Source organism: Artibeus jamaicensis, unplaced genomic scaffold (genome assembly GCF_021234435.1).
Source record: "Artibeus jamaicensis isolate MK-2021 breed Jamaican fruit bat unplaced genomic scaffold, CSHL_Jam_final scaffold_847, whole genome shotgun sequence".
In the NCBI taxonomy this organism is placed as follows: Eukaryota; Metazoa; Chordata; class Mammalia; order Chiroptera; family Phyllostomidae; genus Artibeus; species Artibeus jamaicensis.
Genome location: NW_026522057.1, coordinates 25,445,715 through 25,466,808, shown reverse-complemented (window position 1 = coordinate 25,466,808; position 21,094 = coordinate 25,445,715). Strand labels below are relative to the sequence as shown.

General features: G+C 52.5%; 1 protein-coding gene across 2 annotated transcripts in view; it reads right to left on the bottom strand.

Moving 5' to 3' along the window:
* Nucleotides 1-385: 385 nt before the first annotated feature.
* MTOR (mechanistic target of rapamycin kinase) overlaps nt 386-21,094 on the bottom strand; it is a 109,879-nt gene continuing 89,170 nt past the window's right edge. The window contains exons 38-58 of one of the 2 annotated variants that reach the window (XM_037165639.2): nt 20,477-20,594; nt 18,077-18,325; nt 17,351-17,451; nt 16,619-16,715; nt 16,262-16,360; nt 15,876-15,998; nt 15,512-15,694; nt 15,014-15,148; nt 14,626-14,800; nt 12,803-12,938; nt 12,119-12,266; nt 11,368-11,490; nt 10,228-10,310; nt 9,059-9,131; nt 8,460-8,534; nt 7,928-8,063; nt 6,996-7,061; nt 4,868-4,948; nt 4,503-4,583; nt 2,387-2,492; nt 386-1,313 (exon numbers count right to left, since the gene is read on the bottom strand). In XM_037165639.2, coding sequence (XP_037021534.1) covers nt 1,298-1,313; nt 2,387-2,492; nt 4,503-4,583; nt 4,868-4,948; nt 6,996-7,061; nt 7,928-8,063; nt 8,460-8,534; nt 9,059-9,131; nt 10,228-10,310; nt 11,368-11,490; nt 12,119-12,266; nt 12,803-12,938; nt 14,626-14,800; nt 15,014-15,148; nt 15,512-15,694; nt 15,876-15,998; nt 16,262-16,360; nt 16,619-16,715; nt 17,351-17,451; nt 18,077-18,325; nt 20,477-20,594 — 2,404 coding nt within the window. In that variant the 3' untranslated portion in view covers nt 386-1,297. Of the gene's footprint in view, nt 1,314-2,386; nt 2,493-4,502; nt 4,584-4,867; nt 4,949-6,995; nt 7,062-7,927; nt 8,064-8,459; nt 8,535-9,058; nt 9,132-10,131; nt 10,200-10,227; nt 10,311-11,367; nt 11,491-12,118; nt 12,267-12,802; nt 12,939-14,625; nt 14,801-15,013; nt 15,149-15,511; nt 15,695-15,875; nt 15,999-16,261; nt 16,361-16,618; nt 16,716-17,350; nt 17,452-18,076; nt 18,326-20,476; nt 20,595-21,094 lie in introns of both variants that reach the window. The other variant, XM_037165638.2, reaches the window with a different exon arrangement.

Here is a 21,094-nt window from a genome sequence, read left to right as displayed (position 1 = left end):
TTCTGCACCATATGGTGCTTTTCACCCCTCTTCTCTGAATGTCCTCACTTGCTTCATCTCACAGCTTGTGCTCATCCTTCAAGATCCTTGGCAAATGTCCCCTTTCCCGTGAGACTCTGTTGGCTCACTGCTCAGCGGAATCAGTCATTCAGAGCTGTATCGTAGCTCACACCCTCTGCACGGCTCCCTGCCACTTAGTGTGGCAGAGTCACAGTCTACTCCCACGTGACGCCATCCCTGCCTGTAAACACCTTGAAGAAATGGACTAGGTCATGTAGAGCCAGGGTCCCTCAGTCCCTAGGACTAAATGCTTAATGAATGTTGAAGGAGTAACTGCTTCCTTTATGAGTAATGATGAGTAAAAAGCCATTCATACATGTTTTTTAAAATTCTGATGTCATTTATTGGCACAAAAATTATTCAGATACGACGTGGTGTCTAGACATGGCTACACTTTATACTTTGTGCACTTAGTTTAACGTTTCGTTTGCTTGTCATTCCCAACACGTATGAGGCTTTCCCTCTGTGTGCAGCGCCTCCATGGCGGCGCTTGTTTTCCGAGCCCCTGCTCTAAACGCAGAGCATTCAGACCTCCCTAAAAACCCACCAGAGCCGTGTGGACCACTCCACTGCCCCGTGACCTGCCCTGCGCATTTGCTCCGCCTAGCCCACACAGCATTCTGAAAAACTCCCCGCCTAGTGGCCTGGTCTTGGACTGAGTGTGTTTGTCGCAGCATCACGGGTGAGGCAGCAGACAGACCTCTCCCCACCCACTTGGGCCTGTCTTGCAGATGCTGCTGCTGGACCAGTGAGGTAATGGGGTCGGTGAGAGCGATGAAGTCGGCTTCTCCCGCTCCCTTCCAGTCCAGAGCCCTAAGACGCGTCCTCCACGACCTGAGGCTTTCGACTGCACTGAGTTTGCTGTTCTCGTGTTGAGAGGACCGATGAGGCCGTTCTGCTACCAGCAAATGCTTAGGATGAGTTGTGAGTTAGCTCGAAACCCGTATTTCTAAAGTTATAGATCTCTTGTTCCCCAAAATCAATGGCTTGATTTATGGAGGATTACTGTGTTTACTGTCCTGGGGACCAAACCAAGCCCTGTGTTTCTGATAATAATATTCTTCAACAGCAGCTAGGAAGTTGGTTCAAACCAACTCAATATACAGTAGTTCTTTTCATTTACATTTGGAAATATTTCACAGAGTTGAGCTCTCCGACCACTGCTTCAGTGGAACGGAGGCACCCACCCGAGGACAAAAGGCTCCAGAAAAGCGCTGCGGGCACGTCTGAGCCTCCGTCACCAGAAAGGACACCTAAGGAGACAGAAAAAAAAGGAATATGTTAATAATTTGAGCTTCTTCAAAGCTTTATGCAGATACATTGAAAATGGAAAGACTAAGGTCTGCCGACCCCGGGGACTCTCGCTGAGATGTCCCCTCACTAATCCTGCGGGACACACTCGTCTTTGCACTGCTGCTTCCAGACACACTCGTCTTTGCACTGCTGCTTCCAGGCAACGGTGGTCCCAGAGGGCGCTCCCCGCGCCCCTTCTCTCAAGTTTCTACCTTGGAGCACGCCTCAGGCAATCAGACAAAGCAGACCCCAGAGTGGTCCTTGATGTTGCAATCCCAGAGCATAAATTTGTCTTTTCGTCTCCTCTCTGTCACTGTTCTGGCTGCTTTTTCCTTTGTTCTTCCTGTACCTCAAAATTGACAGCAAAAATCCAGGAAGATTCCCCTCACCCCCCCCAAATAAGGAGGTCTTAGTCTTGTAAACAATTTTTAATGAATTTTAACTTATTCTGGTGCTTGCCCTCCAAGTAGGCATCCGTATTTTTCAATTTTCTCCTTTTAAAAAAAAACTGATTTTTTTTTAAGAGAGGGAAAGAAAAAGAAACATTGATTTACTGTTCTATTTAATTCATGCTTTCATTGATTGATTCTTGTATATGCCCTGACCAGGGATCAAACCTGCAACCTTGGCGTATCAGGACGATTCTCTAACCAACTGAGCTACACGGCCAGAACCTCAACTTTCTCCTTTTTTAGAGAAAAAAGCACACACAGTGAATATAAACATTTAAAGAGATTTGAGTGGCCCTGGATGGGTAGCTCAGTTGGTTACATCACTGCAGTACTCCGAGGTTGCAGGTTTGATCCCTGGTCAGGGCACATACAAGAGGCAACCAATGAATGCATAGTATGTGGAAAAATTAATTGATTTGAGAGAGAGAGGAAAGGAGAAGAAGAGAGAGAGAAACATCCATTAAGAAGGTAAATAAACGTAAAACTGTGACTGCACTTGGGTAAGTCCTTCTTTGCGACCCGGACACAGAACGGGCCATGGCAGCCTATGTGAACACAGGAACTTGGGGACACCTGCTCACCATCCAATGTAGCACTGGCAGAGGTTTTCGTGGGACGTTGCTTGTTTGATGAGCAGCTCGACTTGCGTTGGGACATCCAAAGTTTCATCATGAGAGAAGTCCCGACCTGGGACAAGACAAAGGAAGTGTTTAATTTACGCCTGTTTTTTCACTCCCTCCTTGGCCCTGCCTGGCTTGGCTCCCCATGCAGCCCAGGCCGGTTCACCCTTGAACGTGAGGAGGAAAGCTACGTGGCAGTTGGACTTGAAATCTCCTCCACGTGACTTGAGCCTTTCCTCCCACGGGGCGGCTGCTTCCATTATAAATTCATGAACTCGAACCTCAAACCAGCACTTGGCACTGCCTGGCTGGCTCATGCTGCTTCTTGGGCAACGTGCCTTTCCATTTCCATGAGGACCATTTCAAGTCCTCTGCTCTCCCCAAGTGCCCAAACCTCTCTGGTTTCTCAGCCTCAGCAGGTGCCCTCACCTACTTGATGAGTTCAGTCACTGAACACACGTTTTTGGTCCCTGGTGTGCTAGGCAGTGTTGAGCTGCTGGATTTGTTTGCCATGAGCTTCCTCTTCTTTGTTCTCATGACGCTGGAGAGCTGTCCCTCCTACCATTCAAGGCTAAGTTCTCTTGCACTTTGGGTCCTGTGGCTGCCTGCTCTAGGAGCCTTATCGTATGAATTACCCTTCCCCTCACTCAGGCCCTCAAACTCCCCCTCCCAACTGCCCTCCCCTCTCTGTAAGCCGTTCCTCAGCCACCTAACCACTCCTCCTCCAGCTCCATGTCCTCTCTCATCCCTGCACAGCCGAACTTCTCAAGAGCTTTGAAACTTGTCTCCTTGCTTCGCTTCTCAGTCTCCCTTCACATTCGAGTGCTTCAGTCTGGCCGCCAGGCTTATCCCCGCTCTTAGAAGGTCACCAAAGGTCCCTTCGCATCGTCAGTCCTTCTGGGTTTACCTCCTGAAGACCTCGTGAACCCATCTCCACTCCACTGCCCTAACCAACCGTCTGGCCTGGAGGGCAGCTCCACGCTCTGACCCACACACAGGCCCGCACTCTGCCGGCCCCCAGGCCCTCCTCTGCCCTCCCCACCCACTCGAAAACTCTCCCCGATTCCTCTCCCCCCTCAGCTACGGGATAAACACACAGGATAAACACGTCAGGTCCCTAAGATCCGGGCCTGGGCCACTCAGATCCAAACTTTTGCACTAAGCTGTTCACTGGGGCAGTCAGTTGGGACCTCTGTTCTTGCTATACACCCTTCCTCCTGCCACAGGGCACACGCCATTTCCTGTACCTGGAATCATCTGTCCCTAATTAATTCCTCTTTCAGATCTTAGCCCCAGGGCTGGTTTGCTGGGGTCGGGGGTGGGGAGCTTTTCCAGAACTCTGAAAGTGGGTTAAATTCCCATGTGTGCATGACACCAGAGCCCCAAGTCCCTCCCTCCTACTCAAACGGTGTCCCCTTTAGACCTGAGCCCCCAGAGGCAGGGTCTGTCTGTTCCTACCAGCACAGTTTCTTCAGCCCCCAGCATTCACCGGCACTCACCAAACACACAGACCTTGGTGACAAAGCCTGCGTGCCAGGCACCCCATGTCGCAGAGGGGCCTGTCTTCCGAGAGGCCCTTTGTCATCTTCAGACACCGAGAGAGGCGCTCAGGGGTCACACAGGAAGCAGCGGAACCAGGGTCTTTTGTTTCCTCGACTCCCCGCCCTCTGTGTCACGCCGCCTGGCCATGTGACATGTTTCCTTTCACATGGGGGCACCTCCCCGCGCCCAGAGTCCCTACTCCGTGGCAGCCACCACAGCACAGATAGGCAACGACCGGAGCAGCCAGGTCTGCTCTCATGTCAAATCCTGATGATAAAAAAGTTTCCTGAACTTGGATGACTTTGGACCCAACAGAACTCCTGACGTCTGTTAAGATGAGAGTGATGACATCACCTACTGTGAGTTTCCTAGACAGAGCACCGGGGAGGGGTCGTAAGTGACAGCCTCAGAGACACTCCAGGAGCGCAGGCCAGGCGTGGGCGCCAGCACCACTCGGGAATAGGTGGCCGCCCAGTCGGGGAGAAAAGGCGCTCGGATTTCGAGTTCTTTTAATCAAACACACACACATACTCACCAGTGAGCTTATCTCGGACTCTGTTAATGATCTGAATAGCTTTCTTATTTAGGGCCTCTGGTTTGACCAGACCATCTCCGACTGGAATATACAAAGTAGAAACAAAAAACGAAAGTGAGAACTGGATCATCAGAGCAGGTTCAGCGGACATCCCTGCTCTTCTCAAACATTCCCTTTTGTAAGTGCTGAGCAATCCTTCCCCTGTGTCTGCCTTTGTCCTCGGAACACAATGAGAAATTCACGGAACCTTTCCTGCTCAAAGGCGGTTTTGTGGCTTCATCTCCTCGAGCCTCCCATGGTAAAACACAGCTGCTATTTTCTTAATGAGCCAGTTACTGGCGCAAGTACTTAGAGGGTGGACTTACTGAAAGAATGAATAGATTCTGGCACTGTGGTCCCGGTTTTCTTGTGGGCTGGCTCCCCAAGTTCCACACCATCCAAAATTTCTAAGAGGAAGAAAATCAATTAGCTGAAAATTCAAAAGGCCTTTGTTCCGAGGTCTGAGCTCTAACGCTTCACACACTGCATTCCCTCTGAGACTTGCACTACCCACCTCGAAGGGGGACGGAGAGGGAAGTGCTGTGTTGGTCTGTGTGTATGTTAAGAGTGTGCGTTTTCAAGCAAACAGCACTAATAAAATATTCTGACTTAGAAACCAGGAGCATGAGTCAAAGACCTGGAGACAAAACTTATCTGGTTAGACAAAATCTGGTAAGCCCTGGCCAGGTAGCTCAGTTGGTTAAAGCACTGTCCCCGTATGCAAGGGTTGCAGGTTCAACCCTCGGTCAGGGCACATACCAGAAACAACTAAGGAATGCAGAAATAGGTGGGACAACACACTGATGCCTCCCCCACCAAAATTAACAACAACAAAATAATAAAAAACCCTAATACTAATATGGAGAAAACGAGTTCTCAATGGGTCACACATGTTGACTGAAGTGTTCTTCTTTGGAGGAATTTATATATTAACTCTGGGGAGAAAAAGTCCTGAGGCTTTAGGGTCACCCTCCACTGCTGTGGCCTTCAGTGGCCTTCGGGGGAAGAGCGCAGAGTAAGAATGATAAAGTTATTTACACACTGCTGCACACCACAGACTTTCAAAATGAAGCTACTGATAACAACACTTTCTTCATGACCCCCTAGAACTTTTAAGACACATGAAAATAACCAGGTCCACCCCCACCCAGTGGCATCAGAGCCAGAGCTGGCCGTCCTAATTTCCCTCTGCAGCCACAGGCAGCATGTGGAAGTCCCCCAATGACGCTGACAGCTCAGCAGTGTCTCACGTATTTTGGATGAAGCCAGTCACTTGCACAAGGCGCCCCGGACATGGCGGGGACCTAGGCATTTGCAAGCTTAGCACGGTGTCTGGGGTAGAGCCGTGCACGTGCAGAGACGCCACTGTAACCCAGGACTGCATTTTCCTGCCCAGAACACTGTTCTCCCCTCTACCCGCCAAGTTCCATCTGTCCAGTAGGTCTCAGCTCAAACGCCGCCACCCCGAGAGCTCCCTCCCCCACCGCAGTTTGGAACGGTAACTCCGCTTAGTCCCTCTGCCCTTCTCCACGGCAGGTGGTGTGGTGCTTGACTACACAGTGGATTGTACTGCTCTCTTATTATTCCATAAACATTTTGGTCAATTCTATAATGTGATTCTGTGCTTCTTTAGCGCAATCTCCATTGCGCCCTTAAAGATAATTTGGCTTAGCTAAGTAACTAGCTGCAAATGTTCCATACATGATTGGAGAAGATATTTACTTTTTCCACGTGCTCCGCAGTATTTCCCAAAACGTGCGCTGTGCAGACGTTGTGGGTGTTAAGAGGATGAAAGGGACAGGCTGTGGTGGAGGGGCGAGAGGATGGCCAAACAGAGCCGAACGCTGCACCGTCAGACCTCTGGAGGGGGCTCGGTCCGAGGCCGTGCTCCGGCCCCGGAGGGCGCTGCCTGCCCGGGACTCTCCTCCACGCACCGCACTCCTGGGGACATTCTCGTGGCTTCCTGGCTGCTCAGGCAGCAGCGTGCGTGCACTTCTACTGCTTCCATCTGCCCACTTCTGAGCTACTAACGATGCCTTAGGATCGAGGCAACAGAGCTACAGACTGTCCCGATCCAGACACCCCTAGAGGGCACGCTAAACACTAATATTCAGAATACTTTCCATTGTACTTTTAGAGCTGTGTGATGATTGGGTAGTGTGATGAAAGTTTCTGAGCTTTAGGCACCCACTGCATCCTGAGGGGCATTAACCAAAGCATGGACGAGGTGCTGATGCTCAGTAAATATTTCTAGACCAAGTTAAACAAATGCCCATTGGGTGATAGATACTTCAGCAGTGACGGCATCTTTCCTTTATGTTCACTCCCTTCCTATTTAGCATCCGTTACTACTTTAAGTTCTGCCTCCTAACAGCAGTAACAGAGCCCCCCCCATTCTAGAAACACTCGGATAAAAGGGAGCAGAACCTGTTGTCTCCCATGGGGGGCACCCACCTACTGACTGGCCGGCAGAGTAGGAATCTGTCCTTGTACGGGATCGCTTGTTGCCTTTGGTATTTGCTAGGGAAAAAAAGAAAGGGGTGGTTGAAAAGTGCTTCAGACTCTGACTGAAAGAAACTTAGTCAATCTGATATCTCCTCACAATCGTAAAAATATAATGTTTCCAACAGCCACATTCTGTCAGGAGGACCAAAGACACGCTATTCGGGAGCACATGGGTGACGGCAGTATGGGTCTCCGACCCCGAGGGACACTCTGTGTCCTCTGGCTGGACTTAGGTGGCATAACCCAGACCTCCTAAGGCAAAAGCATGACTTAATCGGGGATCAGGCCCCTGTGGTCAGTGACCTTCTGGGCGGCAGGAGCGAAGGGCGGACTGCGGTGGCCCGGACTCGAATGGGAACCGTGCACGCCGCCTGTCAGAATTCCGGCTTGCCGCTCGACGTGAGACCCGAACAGAGTTTGCTAGGGTGCTTAATTTATACTGAAACATCTTAATTAATATCCAAATCAACGATTGGAGTTTTCTGTCCTATTTATTTTTAAAGATTTTATTTATTTAAATATCAAAGTGTGGGAGAAACACTGATTGGTTGCCTCTTGCACGCCCCCAACTGGGGACGTGGCTGCAACCCATGCACCTTCCCTGACCAGGAATCAAACTGGTAACTTTTTAGTTTGCAGGCTGACACTCAATCCACTGAGCCACATGAGCTATCAGCCAGGGCTGAGTTTTCTGTTTAAATAAAAATACTTGAAGTTCACTTCCAGACACCTGAGCTACTTGGTGAAATGTAAAGCAATGGTTCAGGGAAGTGTCTCAGGCTCCGGGCGAGACAGCCCCGGAGTCAGTGGAACGTGCCGTGGCAGATGCTCCTGGTCTGGAAGGTGCCGACTCTGGCTCCCAAGCACTTGCTGATACTCACTGTCCATCAGCCTCCAGTTCAGCAAGGGGTCGTAGACGAAGGCTTCCAGCACGGCCATGACGCTGTCCTTGTGTTCGCGGAGCACCTCCATCACCGTGTGGCACGTGATTCTGTAGTTGCCGTCCAGACCAGTAACCTGCAGCGAGGCCACAGCCACTCACCACGGAGGCACTGATACTGGCCCCCGCTGGCCCCGTGACCAAAGTCAGGCTGTCGGGAGGGTGGTCACCCCCACTGAGGGAGCAGACACAGGCCATTACTGATATGTCAGGCGGGGAATGTCTTCAGAGCAAGCAGCCCATCAGGTCGTAACTGTGACTCACACGACATTGTGATTCGTGAGCTGTAAAGAATGGTAACTCTTTCAAAGACTGGTCATTTCTAACATGATAGAAAATACCGGGAAAAGACGACAGACGTATTCCGGGCATTCTGGAAAACTCGTGGGCCCTAACAAGTGAGTCTGTCCTCAGGGAGGGCTGGAACTGTATCGACCCTGTTCCAAAGCAGCTTCTTACCGATATCTACTCACCTCCATAGCGTTGGTCAACATTCTTGTCAGTCTAAATGGAATCTTCTCGGGGAATTTCTCTCTGGTCATAGCAACCTATAGGGCACGAAAGGGAAAGACCCAAGTGCACTGGTTAGAATGTGTTCACTGGCTAGCGCCAGGTGAAGGCAGCCGGCTTTTCTTTGCATCACTAGCACTGAGTTCAGTCAAAGCACAGAAATGAAGCAGCTTGAGTTTAGTGAGCGGACTTATCACAGGAATTTGAAAGAAAACATAGGGAAAGAAGGATGGGAAACGGACAGAGGGAACAAAAAGGGGATGAGTGCATCGTGCCAGGCCTTGGGCCAGCAGGCCACGCGGAGGGGGAGGTCCTCTGCCTGAAGTGGGGGGTGCGCACAGTGAACAAGTGGTCCTCGCCCCAAGGGGCGTTTGAGGCCAACTACACCAAGTGTTAAGAAAATGGATATCATTTTTTAGATCGACCTCCTATCACCTTGGTAGGAGAGGGAGAGGTAAGACAATGCGTTGTGGGCTTAAGTTTGCCGACACAGTCAGAGGAGGGCGAACACCGGCCATCCAGGAGGGGGAGCTTTATGTGGCGCCCCGGAACGGGAGTTCACCTCGAAGCAGTCCCCGAAGTCGATATGCAGAATCTTCCCGCTCAGCCGGTCCAGCATCAGGTTGGACGGGTGCCTTTGAGAAACAGCAGAGACCAGGGCAGGTCGAGAGAGCAACACTGGCAACAGATCAACAAGCACGCGATACTGCAGACCACAGGTCGGCCGCGTACAGAGTACAGCTCTCGGGCCAAATCCAGACCCCCAGCCGCTCTAGTACATAAAGTTTTATTGAAACACTGTCATGCTCACTTGCTTCAGTATTGTTTCAGGCTGCTTTTGTGCTACAATGGCAGACATGAGTAGTTGTAACAAGAGGTTATATAGCCAACGAAGCCAAAAATATTTATCATCTGACTCTTTATAGAAGTTTCCCAGCCCCTGCTCTAGGCCCGAAACAAGGATTTATCTGCTGCGTCACCAGTCGCCCCACGGCACCGGGAAGCCTTGGTCCGAGATGAACGGTTCTGGCGGTGCTGGTGTCTCGGAGCAGCAGGGCTCTGCCTGGCTGCTTCCTGCCTCCCCGGGGCCTCGCCGCCCTGAGCCCGGGAGCCCACAGGCAGGGACGCCTGAGTTCTGTCAACAGGCATTCTGCCTTTTATTTTTGTAAATACGTATTTATTATTTTTGTGGGATAAAATTCCTTTTACTCTCAAATAAGTGCATGAGACATGATCCCAGGAGAAAGATAGTGGACATCAGAAAACTAGTTTTTTTTAAAAAGCCTATGGAGTCCATTTCTGAACATTCCTAAACGACTCTTCCAGTCAGTACATTTGGATAAAATGTATCACGAAGAAATATCAGAAGGGTCTACTTTGGTTGGTTTCAATGACAGAAACAGAATTATTTATCTTAGCGTAATGGTGATTCATAAATGTTTAGTGAATCAACAAATCAGTTGGATTTAATGTGGCTGTTTAATACACTGAACCAACCTATGCAGGAAGCAGTGCCCTTGAACTATGGCTTTGCTTCTCTTTAGTCTGACGTGCTGTCTTGTGGACACGGTAACAAACAGAAGACTAAGGCTGATGCCGCAAAACGTGCCTGAAGTACAAAGTACAAATATTCACCAGATGGTCATCGATGTCACCGGGCAACAAGATGAAACCACTGAAGACCACCGTTGTGGAGAGAGAGACTAAAAGAAACAAATTCAACTCACTCACCTATCTCCCAGGCCCAGAATATACCCGACCATGGACATGACAGCTAAAGAGCGAGTATAATTGGTTCTTCGGTCAAACCACACCTGGAACACAGGAACTCAAGTGAACACAGGCTCCAGAAACTTTAAATGGTTTTCACCTAAATGGTATAAACCCCAACCAGTGGTTTGCTTACATCCCGTTATAATGAGTTAGGACGTAGAATGGGATAAAGATCACATTCACAATGTTTGAAATAAACTAGAAATGTGCAGAACTTAGATAAACAAGTTGAACTTGGCTTAGAAATACAGACTTGAGTAAGTGAAAATATCTGTTTACGAATATCCACTTAAGATTGTCAAGATGTAATATCCTCCCAAATTATTTGATACATTTAATGTAATTCCAATAAATATTCAGTGGCTTTTTTTTGAGACCTTAACAAAATGATCACAAATTTATCCAGAAGAGAAAGTGTGAAAATAGCCGAGGAGGAGAAACGTGCGCTGACGGTGTGGAGCTTGAGGAGGAACAGGCAGAAAGATCCATGAAACAGAACAGAAGCTCTACAAGGAAATCCGAGTTTAGTGCACAATAAAGATGGAGTCTCTTAAATAGGGAAAAAATGAGTTATCTGGTAAATACAGTGGTGTTGGCTAGGTATCTTAAGAAAATAAAATTGATATCCTAATGCTAGATTCCAAATTTAGTTAAGGATTTAAATGTAAAAACAAATCTGATAATTAGTACAATATATGTAAAAAGATACATAATCTTGAGGTGAGGAGGATCTTTCTCAATATAAAGCCAAAGGCACAAATTTTAAATACTTAAAAACCTGTTAACGTGTAACTTAAAAAATGTCTGTACATCAAACACAAAACACAAACTCAAAACCGAGAAACATATCATTTACAAAATTAAAACGCCAAACGGAGAGGAAATCTGTAACACACGTGAAGATCTGAGCGCCTCACTGCACAAGAGCTCACTGTGAGAAATGGGAGAAAGGTCGAAGCCCTGCATCTGCACCTGCCCGCTCGCCCATTCCATCTGTGTCACGGAAGACCGCACACAGTCCTCGGCTGACCAGGACAGAGGCGCCCACAGGCGCACCCGAACACCCGGGGGAGCCCCCTGCCCGGAGCGGGGCCGTACCTCGGAGCTGGGGCTCTTCAGCCACAGCAGCTTGGCCAGGTCGTCCCCGGCCGTGTTATTGACGGCGTGCTCGAACACCTCCACCTTCTGCATCAGAGTCAGGTGGTCGTAGTCCGGAGCCATCTGCATCGGGACACAACCATGGTGAGAGCGCGGCCCGGCCCGGGTCAAGCAGCTAAAGCCAGGAAGGAGGAAGGCTCAGGTCCGGTTAGAGCTGGGTTCGAATTTCGCCACCACAGCCAATAGGAGAAGCAAAGTAAGAACGTTGCGAAAGGAAACACGGTGTGGCCACTCTCACCGGTGACCACAGGCAGCGCCAGGGCCTAAGGTAAAACCTCAGGCCTCACCGCAGCACAGCCCACCGGTGTGAGAGAGCCCTGGAGGGGTTAAGGCTCGGGGCAAAAACAACTCTGTCTCATCACTTACACTTTCTCTCCTGGGAGAAAGTCTCATCTCCTAGACTTTCTCTCTCCACAGGGCCGGCGCCCTGCGTGCATTACACACCTGATAAATAACACTGTTCGGTCTCATAAAACCTTAAACTCTGGGCTTTAGGGTCCTTCTGTTTCTCAGAGAAGGTTATTATCTTAGAACTCACATCCTTAAACCTTCTCCAGTGGCCAAGTCTCTCAAACCAAGTTCTTGGTGATGGGCACACATAAGAGCACAAGAAAAGCAGGTCTGCACGGCCCCCGACTGGTGAGCTCTGCCCCTGGGAGGTTAAAGGAGGTCCGGCGGCAGACTCACGTACCCGCAACATGATGCGGTGCTCGATGTTGAGGAGGATCTTCTTCTTCTCCCTGTAGTCCCGGATGAGGGCGTGCAGCGTGTCACAGTGGGGGACCCAGCCGATGAGGCCCGAGTTGGTCGATAAAGGAATGACTGCGTATCTCTGGATGCTGGCGCCCACAGGAAAGCGAGGTTACTGCACGGTAACCGGCGCACACCTCTGACCCACTCACGACACGTGCACACTAGTTTCAACAACCCCCCTGCACAGGGCTGTTTTGAGGGGTGTGATGAGGGCCTTGTGCAAAGGACGAGGCCTCTCTAACGGGAGTGCACCGACGGTGTGAAAGGCACGTGGGTCTCCCAACCCTCCCAACAAACTCGATGCTCTGGGGGAAACGCAGTGATTATTTCTAAGCTGAAAATAACCTCCCAACTTAATATCCGTGTTCTTAATAGAGGAGGGTGAGGGAGAGCCGGGGGAAGGGAAGGCCCGGCTGGGCTGGAACCCCACTGGGGGCAACGCATCGAATGTGCGGAGTTTCCAGTCTGAGGCCACAGAGGGCTCCGCTCTGGGCCTTCATGGCTGTCACAGGCATTGCCAGAGAGCACTCTAAACATCTGGAGGGTTTTTCTTATAACACGTCTCGTAGCGGGACATGACTGCAAGGCAGAGACGCAGGAAAGGGCCCGCTGTCCCGAGCACCTGAGGTTCTTCCGCAGGGAGGTTGGGTCGTTGGCCAGCAGCGTGTTGACCAGGCCGAAGAGCTGCATCACCCGCTCGTCCTGCCGCAGGTCCTCGTGGCCCTTCAGGAGGAAAACGAACTCATGCCCGTTGCTGCCTGTAAGGAAAGGGCAGGGCAGTCAGTGCAGACCGAGAGGGTCTCAAACCCGGTCGGGTGGGCCGCTACTGTCCTCAAAGGGCCTGCAGACTTCATATACTTTACCCTACCAGCAGTGAAAAACTCCCTAGAATTGAAGAAAAATTAAAATGGCCCTGCTTTTGATGGTCCCCCAATGTGATGTAGTTCAAATTAAAAACAAATACACTGAAAAAGTTCTGTCTTCGAGGACCAGGGCTGATTCTGCATAGAAATGGCTGCTCTGAATGTTCCCCTCCCCAACCCACCCTGCCCTTCTCTGTCCTGCTCTGATCTGAGAAGCCCGACCTCTCCAGACAGGGTCACCTGGGCTCTGGACTGGGCTTGGCCCACGGGCGCACGAGCAGGAGGTCAGCAGGCAGGAAGAGGGAGGGGTCAGAGCACTTGCCCCTGACAACCAGCCTGCCACGGTTCCAGAGACAGCTCTGCCCCTGCACCTGGGCTACGGCTTCTGGTGGTGTGTGGTGTGTTAGGACACGGGTCCCTTCCCACCCGGAGGGAACGTGACGAAGGCCCTCTGTAAGGGACCGTAAGAGCTTGGGAGCCTGACCAGCTCCCCATTCAGGAAATGGCCGAAGAGAAACTGCTTCCACACGCGAGCCCAGACTGTGAGCAACTGCAGACATGGCTGGTGGTCCGATCTCCCGGAGCTCGTGTGCGAGCACCCCCCACACAGGCCGTCGGCTTTGTTTCCCGTGCTCTGCATAAGTCTGTGCTGGCGCAGCCTGTGCGGCAGGAAGCCGGTGAACCCATGTCTTTCACAGCCAGCTCCCGGGTTACTTCTGTGGAGTCGGCGAGCAGGAGGCTGAGGTGTTCTCGAACCTCAGCTCACTGTGTAACAGGTGGTGCGAGCCCCGGATGGGCTCCTTGCCTTTTAAGGTCTGGAAGGTGAGGGTAAGAGCTTCTCACGGTCGGTTCTCTGAACTCTGCTCACACCTCTGGAAGCAGTTCCTTCGTCAGGTCTTTTAAATTAGACCCGGCAGAGAACCTGACTGACACATGTTTTGGAATTAGTAGACGCCAGCCCTGGAGAGACTCTAACCACCTATGGACCCCGAAGAACTGGTGCTGGCGCATAATCACTGCACATAAAGAACACGGGTATTATTTACTAAGGGCGAGAGGCCTCAAAGTGCCACCAGAGTCCTTAGGCCCCCCGAAACTATCCCCAACAGGGAACAAGCCTGAGAGTTCATTCCGCCTTGTCTGGATTTCACACAATCCTGTCCCACAAAGAGGGACTCTGATGGTAAAAGAACACTCCAGGGCCCAGACGCCGCTCCTCGGTGCAGCCGTCCTGTCCATGCGTGCACCCAGATGCCTCTGTCGGCCCCGTCGGCCCCGCCGCTGCCTCCCGCAGCCCGTGCTCCACGCTGCGCACTCCACGAAGCCCTGCCGCCTGGCCCCATGCGGGACGGCTTCGCTTCGCTTACACGAGCGCAGCTATGTGAACGCACTGGGAGTCTCGAGGAGAACTGGGACGTGGAGAAACCCGGGCGTCCTCTACTTCCCTCACAGTAGACATGGAGGGGAGATGGAGCATGTGAAAGATGGCAGCGGGAACAGCAAGCAGTGTTTTCCACGGCTGGGCGGGGTCCGGCCAGGGTGGGAGGGAGGTGCACAGAGAGACGTGCACAGTGGTCCTTACCCATAAGTGTCAGCTTCCGGGGCCTCTGCTTGGACGTGATGACTTGCAAGGACGGTGCTATGGACTGGATGCGAATGATCGGCTGGTTGGGGTCGTATGTCCCCGGCACGGCCAACTCAAGGTCTCGGCACATCAGAAGTTTGGGGGAGACGTACTGCAGCTCCAAGGATGTGAGCTGGGAACAGTCGCCACAGGGGTTAGTTTTCTGCCTCCAGGAGGAATTTAAATGCAATTTAAGTATTTTTCAACGAACTGCTAATAGCACTGACTTGTCCCAAAGTCTGCAAAGCAAAACCGGGTGCTTTGGAATTAGTGCCATAACATGACAGGCAGTAACACAGAAAGGACCAGAATGACAGTTAATCCCGCCACATCCTGCAGACCCTACCTGAGGCAGCTGCTTGGAGATTCGTCTGAACACGTGATAATAGAGGTCCCAGGCCTGGGTGAGGTCCTTGACGTTCCCTGACTTCATGTACTTCCGGCACCACTCCTGGGCCTCCATTAGGTCTCGCCCGTAGGCCTGGGAGGGGACATGGGGGGAACGTGCAAGTGGTCCCAGGCGGCGACTGAGCCGGGCCGACTCCCAGGCAGACAGATGGCAGGGCCCCTCGGTGCACGCCATCTGGGAGGCGGCTCTGCAGCTCCCCCATCCCAGAGCCCCCAGTCTCAGGGTGGCTTGTCAGGTAAAGGAAGGTCTCGAGAGGGATCTTGTGGTTTTCCAGTTAAAATTTGGGGAGGGTTTTGCAACTTAATGACAATTAAGTTTCTGGTGTTTTTACACCCCGTGACCTCCATCATTTTATTCAGGTCAGTAGAAAGGCTGGAGGGAGGGGGGTCTGATGAGGCCTCTGGGCCCCACGTTTCAGGCTCTGCTATCCCATACCTGGTTAAAGGACGTTTCCTTCAGAGTCTGGGGTCCCCGCTCCATCATCGCATGCAGGGGCTCCAGCACCTCGAACATGCCTTTCACGTTCCTCTCCCCGAAGTAGAGACGAGAAGCTTCTTCCAGGCCTTCGTGCCACATCTCGTGCCAGAGGATGGCCACTCGGATCAGCTCCTCACTCACCTGGGCCACAGAGGGGGGAGGAAAGGGTAAGCTACACCCCAGATGTCTTGGAGAAGAGGCAGGTTCCCTTGCTGGCAGCCAGAGGGAGCCTGCAGCACTGTTGCGAGGAAGAGAAACAATCACTCCAGACCTCCGGCCGGGTGACCAGGGCCAGTGAAACCCGCACTGGCTCCGGACTCACCATCATGGCCTGCTGCACCAGGGTGTTGCTGTGCTCACACATGTTCTTCAGAATCTTGTTGGCTGCGTTGTGACGGGCTGTGGTTGTGGACTTAGAGGCCACGGTCAGGGGGTAGATGAGAGCCTGAAGCACACACAGAGGAACACGTGCCAGCGTGTGGGAAAGGGCCCGACGCTGACTTAAGGAGGGTGACAAAAGAAACAAGGAGTGTGACACCGATGCTTGAGTCCATCAGGCAGGGCTGCCACTCGTTCCTGAAGGCCCCCACCCCCGTGGGGCGGCCCCGCCAGGGGCAGGATGGGAGGCTTGGCTCCCATTCCCCGCACCTGCATCTCTGGAGTTGCTTTAGGAAAGGCTGAGAACTAAAGCAAACGGCCTCTACATACCTGGGGGTGGTACCGACCGATGTCTGTGAGAAGCTGATGAATGAGACGTCCCACCAAGGCCCTGGGCGTATCAATTCTTGCGATGAGCTGAGGAATGACCTGTTACTCAAAAAGCACAGTTATGCAGCGTACGAGACGTGGAAACAATTCTAGGTATTTAGGGCAGTGGCCAGCTCTTGTTGCTCGGCTTGGTCGGTTCTTCTGGGCACCGAAACGGTTCACTCCCTTCGGTTCTCTAAAGGAACTAAAGGAAATATGCAGTCTGGACCTTGGGACCCACCCCTACTTCCTTAGTGACTCCGAGAGCTAGAGGAGGAGTAGGTTGGCTCACCCTCCCCTACAACCAAGCAGCCTCACCTGTAACCAGGTGTCGATCTGGATGGCCTTCACCCCCTCCACCAAGGCTTCGTTGACGTCTGGCCAGTGACCATAATCGAACCATAAGGTGAGGACCCTGGAGAGAAAGAGGAGAAAGTCACAGGAAATCCAGTTTCCCAACTTTAGTCTGTTTGTGTCTCAACTTGAAGACTCTCGAGAACTGGCAGGGCCTCACATCCATGGCTCTGCAGGGCCTCGGGACCATTTGGGAGTGGGTGGGTGGGGGTGGCCATGATGCTCGACTGAGCACCGGGAGGATCGTCCCGAGTGGATAGTCATTTCAGTCCAGATAACAACGCAGAGGCAGCAGCCTGGTATGAGCTCAGAAATCTAACAGACGAGCCCATGGACAACCCAGGGAGCTCACATGAAGTCACCTGTACGGCTAGAGGCCGCCCTGGTCACATGCAGCCTCTGGACTGACTGGTCCATGCCTTAGCCTCTCAGAGTTGGTTCTGAAAGCTGAGGGGACTTCAGCAATACTGCAATGAACGGGAACCTCTCCTTCCCTACGTAACCAAACACACACGGAGGCTTCTCAGGCCACTTCTCCTTAATCTTTGCAGGTTTCACCCACGTGGGTGGGGCTGGGCAACTGTAACTCTTGGATGCACTGAGCCAGGTGGGGAAGGGAAGGAGGACTTGTTGCCCCACGTCTGCGCTCTGCCATTCCCATGGCCTACCAGGGTTTCCCCTTCCGGTCTCTGATACCTGAGCGTGTCCTGGAGGTTGTTGCCCCGTGACAAGGAGATAGAGCGGAAGAAGCCCTGGACAGCGGGGACGGTGTACATCAAGAGGGTTTTGGAGAGATCCTGTGGGAACACATGTGTTAGTGACGCTCTTGCCTCGGCTTTCTCACCTGTAACCTGGGCACAGCAGCACACTAACAGCCCACTCAAAGAGCGGTAATGAGGGTTACATCAGGTGATGCATGAAAGCCTGTAGGCCAGTCCCTGGCACATAGCAGGCATTCAACAAATGGCAGTGGTGTCGTAACTGTTACTGGGCTAATGGTGGCTCCCTGAGCAGGGTAGCAGGGGAGATGGGGCTGCATCTCTGAGCTCACTGCCCTCGGGGCCTGCCAGCTGCCTGGGTACACTCTGAGCTGACAGCCCAAGGGGAGGAAAAAGGCTCTGTCCTTACAGCGGACCCACAGATGTGCACGGCCACCCACTGGCACAGGTGCGGGGCCTTGGGAGGATGAGCTCATGCGTGGGGAAGCAGGACAAGGAACTCATTCTTCAGCTTGCAGCTACGTCAGCTCCCCAAACACAAGTTAAGTAGACAAAAGCTCTCTTTCCAGTGATGCTACATAGCAACTAAGCAGTGTTTTCCAGCTCCACTTGGCACTTCAGAGTGAAGCCTCGGGTTCCTACAAGCCTAACACCTAGAGCGCCTGGTGCCTGGGTCGGTCCACGGGGGAGGAAGGGCTGGTACCTCAGTGACCTTCTTCTGCAGAGGTGAAGGCGTAGGGCTGTTCTCGCTGCTCTCAGCCTCGCTCTCGCTGTTGCTGCCCTCGGTGCTGGTGGCAGTGGTGGTGGCAGCTGCTGTGCTGGTGGCAGTGGTCGCGTTGGTGATGTTGGCCCCGCTGGTGTGACGAAGCTTCTTCTTCTCATCTCGGGCTTGGTTCTGATGCTTGTAGTGGAGCACAGCCTCAAAGTTCATGACTGCCCATGCGTGCCAGGCCTGGGGGCAGAGTGAGGACAGACAGCGGGGCTGTGACCAACAGCAGGGGAGGGAGGCCTGGGCAGCAGCGGCTAGAGGAGCCCGAGGCCGGAGCGCAGAAGGAGCGTGGTGACTGCCCTCTGCTCAGTGGCCGGCAGGGCAGACTAGACTTGTGCAACCCCGTAGGGCTGCGGTGTTTCGGTGCGTCCCACGTGGTGCACTCACACAGCGGCACACCTGCCGGGTCAGGGGCTGCACTGAGTGCTGCGGGGGCAGGGTGCCCGAGAGGAGCAAGCTCTGGTCCTTGATCAGGGACCTTCTAATCTAGTAGGGGGCTCACGCTCAACCTGAACAAGGCAGAAGGCAGCAGGGCAATACGAGATGGACAGTGGGAAAGCTTCACAGAGGAGAGGGACTTGGGGCAGGTCTTCAGCAGCCTTCCACGGGCAGGGAGGGAACAGGCAGGGGCAGCAGCCAGGACTTGCTGGTGGGGGAAGCACAGGGACAAAGAGGCAGGCTGGGCCAGCACGGGAAAGGAAGCACCGATCTGACTGAAGCTCAGGGTGTGTGCGCGGGAGGGCAGGGAGGGAGGCTGGCGAGGGGGCAGGGTCAGATGCTGGAGGGGCCGGCACGGCAGGCCCAGGAGGTCCCGTTCCTTCTGTAGGAAACAGAGCTTTACTTTGGCGGCGGTATACAAAACAGACGATGTGAGAAGGGTGACAAGAGCAATGAATAATCCACTTGCTGTTGGACTTTCTGGATAATCATGAAATTCCTTTGTGTTCCTTGCCTTTTTAAAAATAAAAACGTGCCCATTTCTCCTAAGCAGAGTGGACTGATCATAATGGACATTAATTAATTAATAGACTTTATTTATTTTTAGAGAGAGGGAAGGAAGTGAGAAAGAGAGAGAGAGAAGCATCAGTGTGTGGCTGCCTCTCACGTGGCCCCCACTGGGGACCTGGCCGACAACCCAGGCATGTGCCCTGACTGGGAATTGAACCGGGGACCCTTTGGTTTGCAGCCTGAGCTCAATCCACTGAGCCACACCTGCCAGGGCAGTTGATGTTTACCCAGGTTCAGTTTATCCACACCCTCATTCACCGGACAAGTACCACCTGTGTGTTTGCCACCTGCCAGGCACTGAGCCGGCGGGCGCAGTGACGAGAACAGTCCCTGCACGCACAAAGGACGACACCGCTGATGGCAGACAACAGCGTGAACCCAAAAGGACCTACACGAGGTAGGAAAAACCAAAAGTAGAATTCCTAGAAGTAGGTTTTCCCGTGTGGCTTTTTCCCTAAAAGTTGAACGAAGAAAAGTAATCTGGTTAGGAGATAGTTCTAAGCAGTTAGGCTCCAGCTACTCAGGGTTCCCTGTATTTAGTTTCCAGCCTGGGGCTGACGCCGTCTGTCCCAGAGAGTAATTATTGCTGACATTATGAAATGGGCATTTTTTTCAGGTTGGAATGAAGCATGTTTAATAAAGATGAGATTTCTGGAGGGCAGCTACGCTAACCACAATACCACCAACGCTGTGGCAAAGATAGGATTTTTGTTGCGGACGCTTCTGTGGTCTTCAGACACAAGTCTGGAGCCCAGAGGGATGACTTCACAAAATATTAGCAGGCCAGCGAGGCAGGGGAAGGAAGTGGTGACGTCCGCTATTACACCAAGCAGCCATTAGCAGGAGGCCCCTCAATGTACATGTCCAAGAAGCGCTCCCCTAGCAGCCAGTCGTACGTTTTATACATTTCCTAGTTCTTTTGATCTTGTAAAGTTCCTACACATAACAGGATGTTGCCCAGAGCTTTCCGACAAAAACAGAGGAAGTTAAGCTCCTGGAGGAAGAGCAAACAGGAATGGAAACAGGAAGAAGTGGGAAGGAGCCTATGACCCGAGGGGAGATAAAGTTCCAGAGATTAATGGAGATTAACCACGTGTCCAGACGCTCCCAGGAGAACCTGCAGCCAAGGGTCTGGAAGGTGGGTGTAGGTGACAAAGGTGTACTAAGCCTTTCCTGTAAGGGGCCCCTGACAGACGGTCCCCTCACACTCAGAGAAGCAGATGCACAGCATCGGACCAGCTAACCAGCAGGGGTGCGCAGAGCCGGCTGTCTGGTGCCGGGGGCCAGCGGGAGGGGGCACAGCTGGGGGGCCCTGTGTCCAGTCACCTTGTACCAGTTGCGGTCGTGCTCCGTGGCGGCGCTGTAGTACTGCAGGACCTTGGGGATGGTGCTCTCATTGATGCCCTGGAGGTTCAGCTGCCACTCCCCAAGTTTCAGGAAACACCTGCAACAGAGAAACAAGCCGCCCGGTGCTGCCCCCTCCTCCAAGGAGAACGAGGTGTGAGTTATGGGGGCACTGCGGCCTTTCGGAGGGAGTCCCTGGCTCTCGGGAAGCAGTGGGATGGAGCCAACAGAACTGCAAACCACACAGAAGGAGGAAGGTGGGCGTTCGGGATACGTTTTATGATATTATCTCTTCTTCCTGACAGAGGTCTTTCAGTGCCGGCATAAAGCAGGCGCCAGGTGCAGGTCTGTACGGACCTATCTTTCCCAAACCCAGTTTCTGTGGGTGACAGCAGGTGAGAGTAATTTCTCTCACTGCTGTGCGGTTTCTGCTCTACTTTCCCTTCTCCATTCTGTACGGTGACAGTGTTAACAGCCAGCACGCACTGACTGCGACGCTGTTCTGGGTGCTGCTCTGAATGCTCGGCACCGTATTCTCTCCATTCACCCTCACACCACTTGCGTGCCATACTACCCTAGGGAAGAGGAACTCTCCCTCTC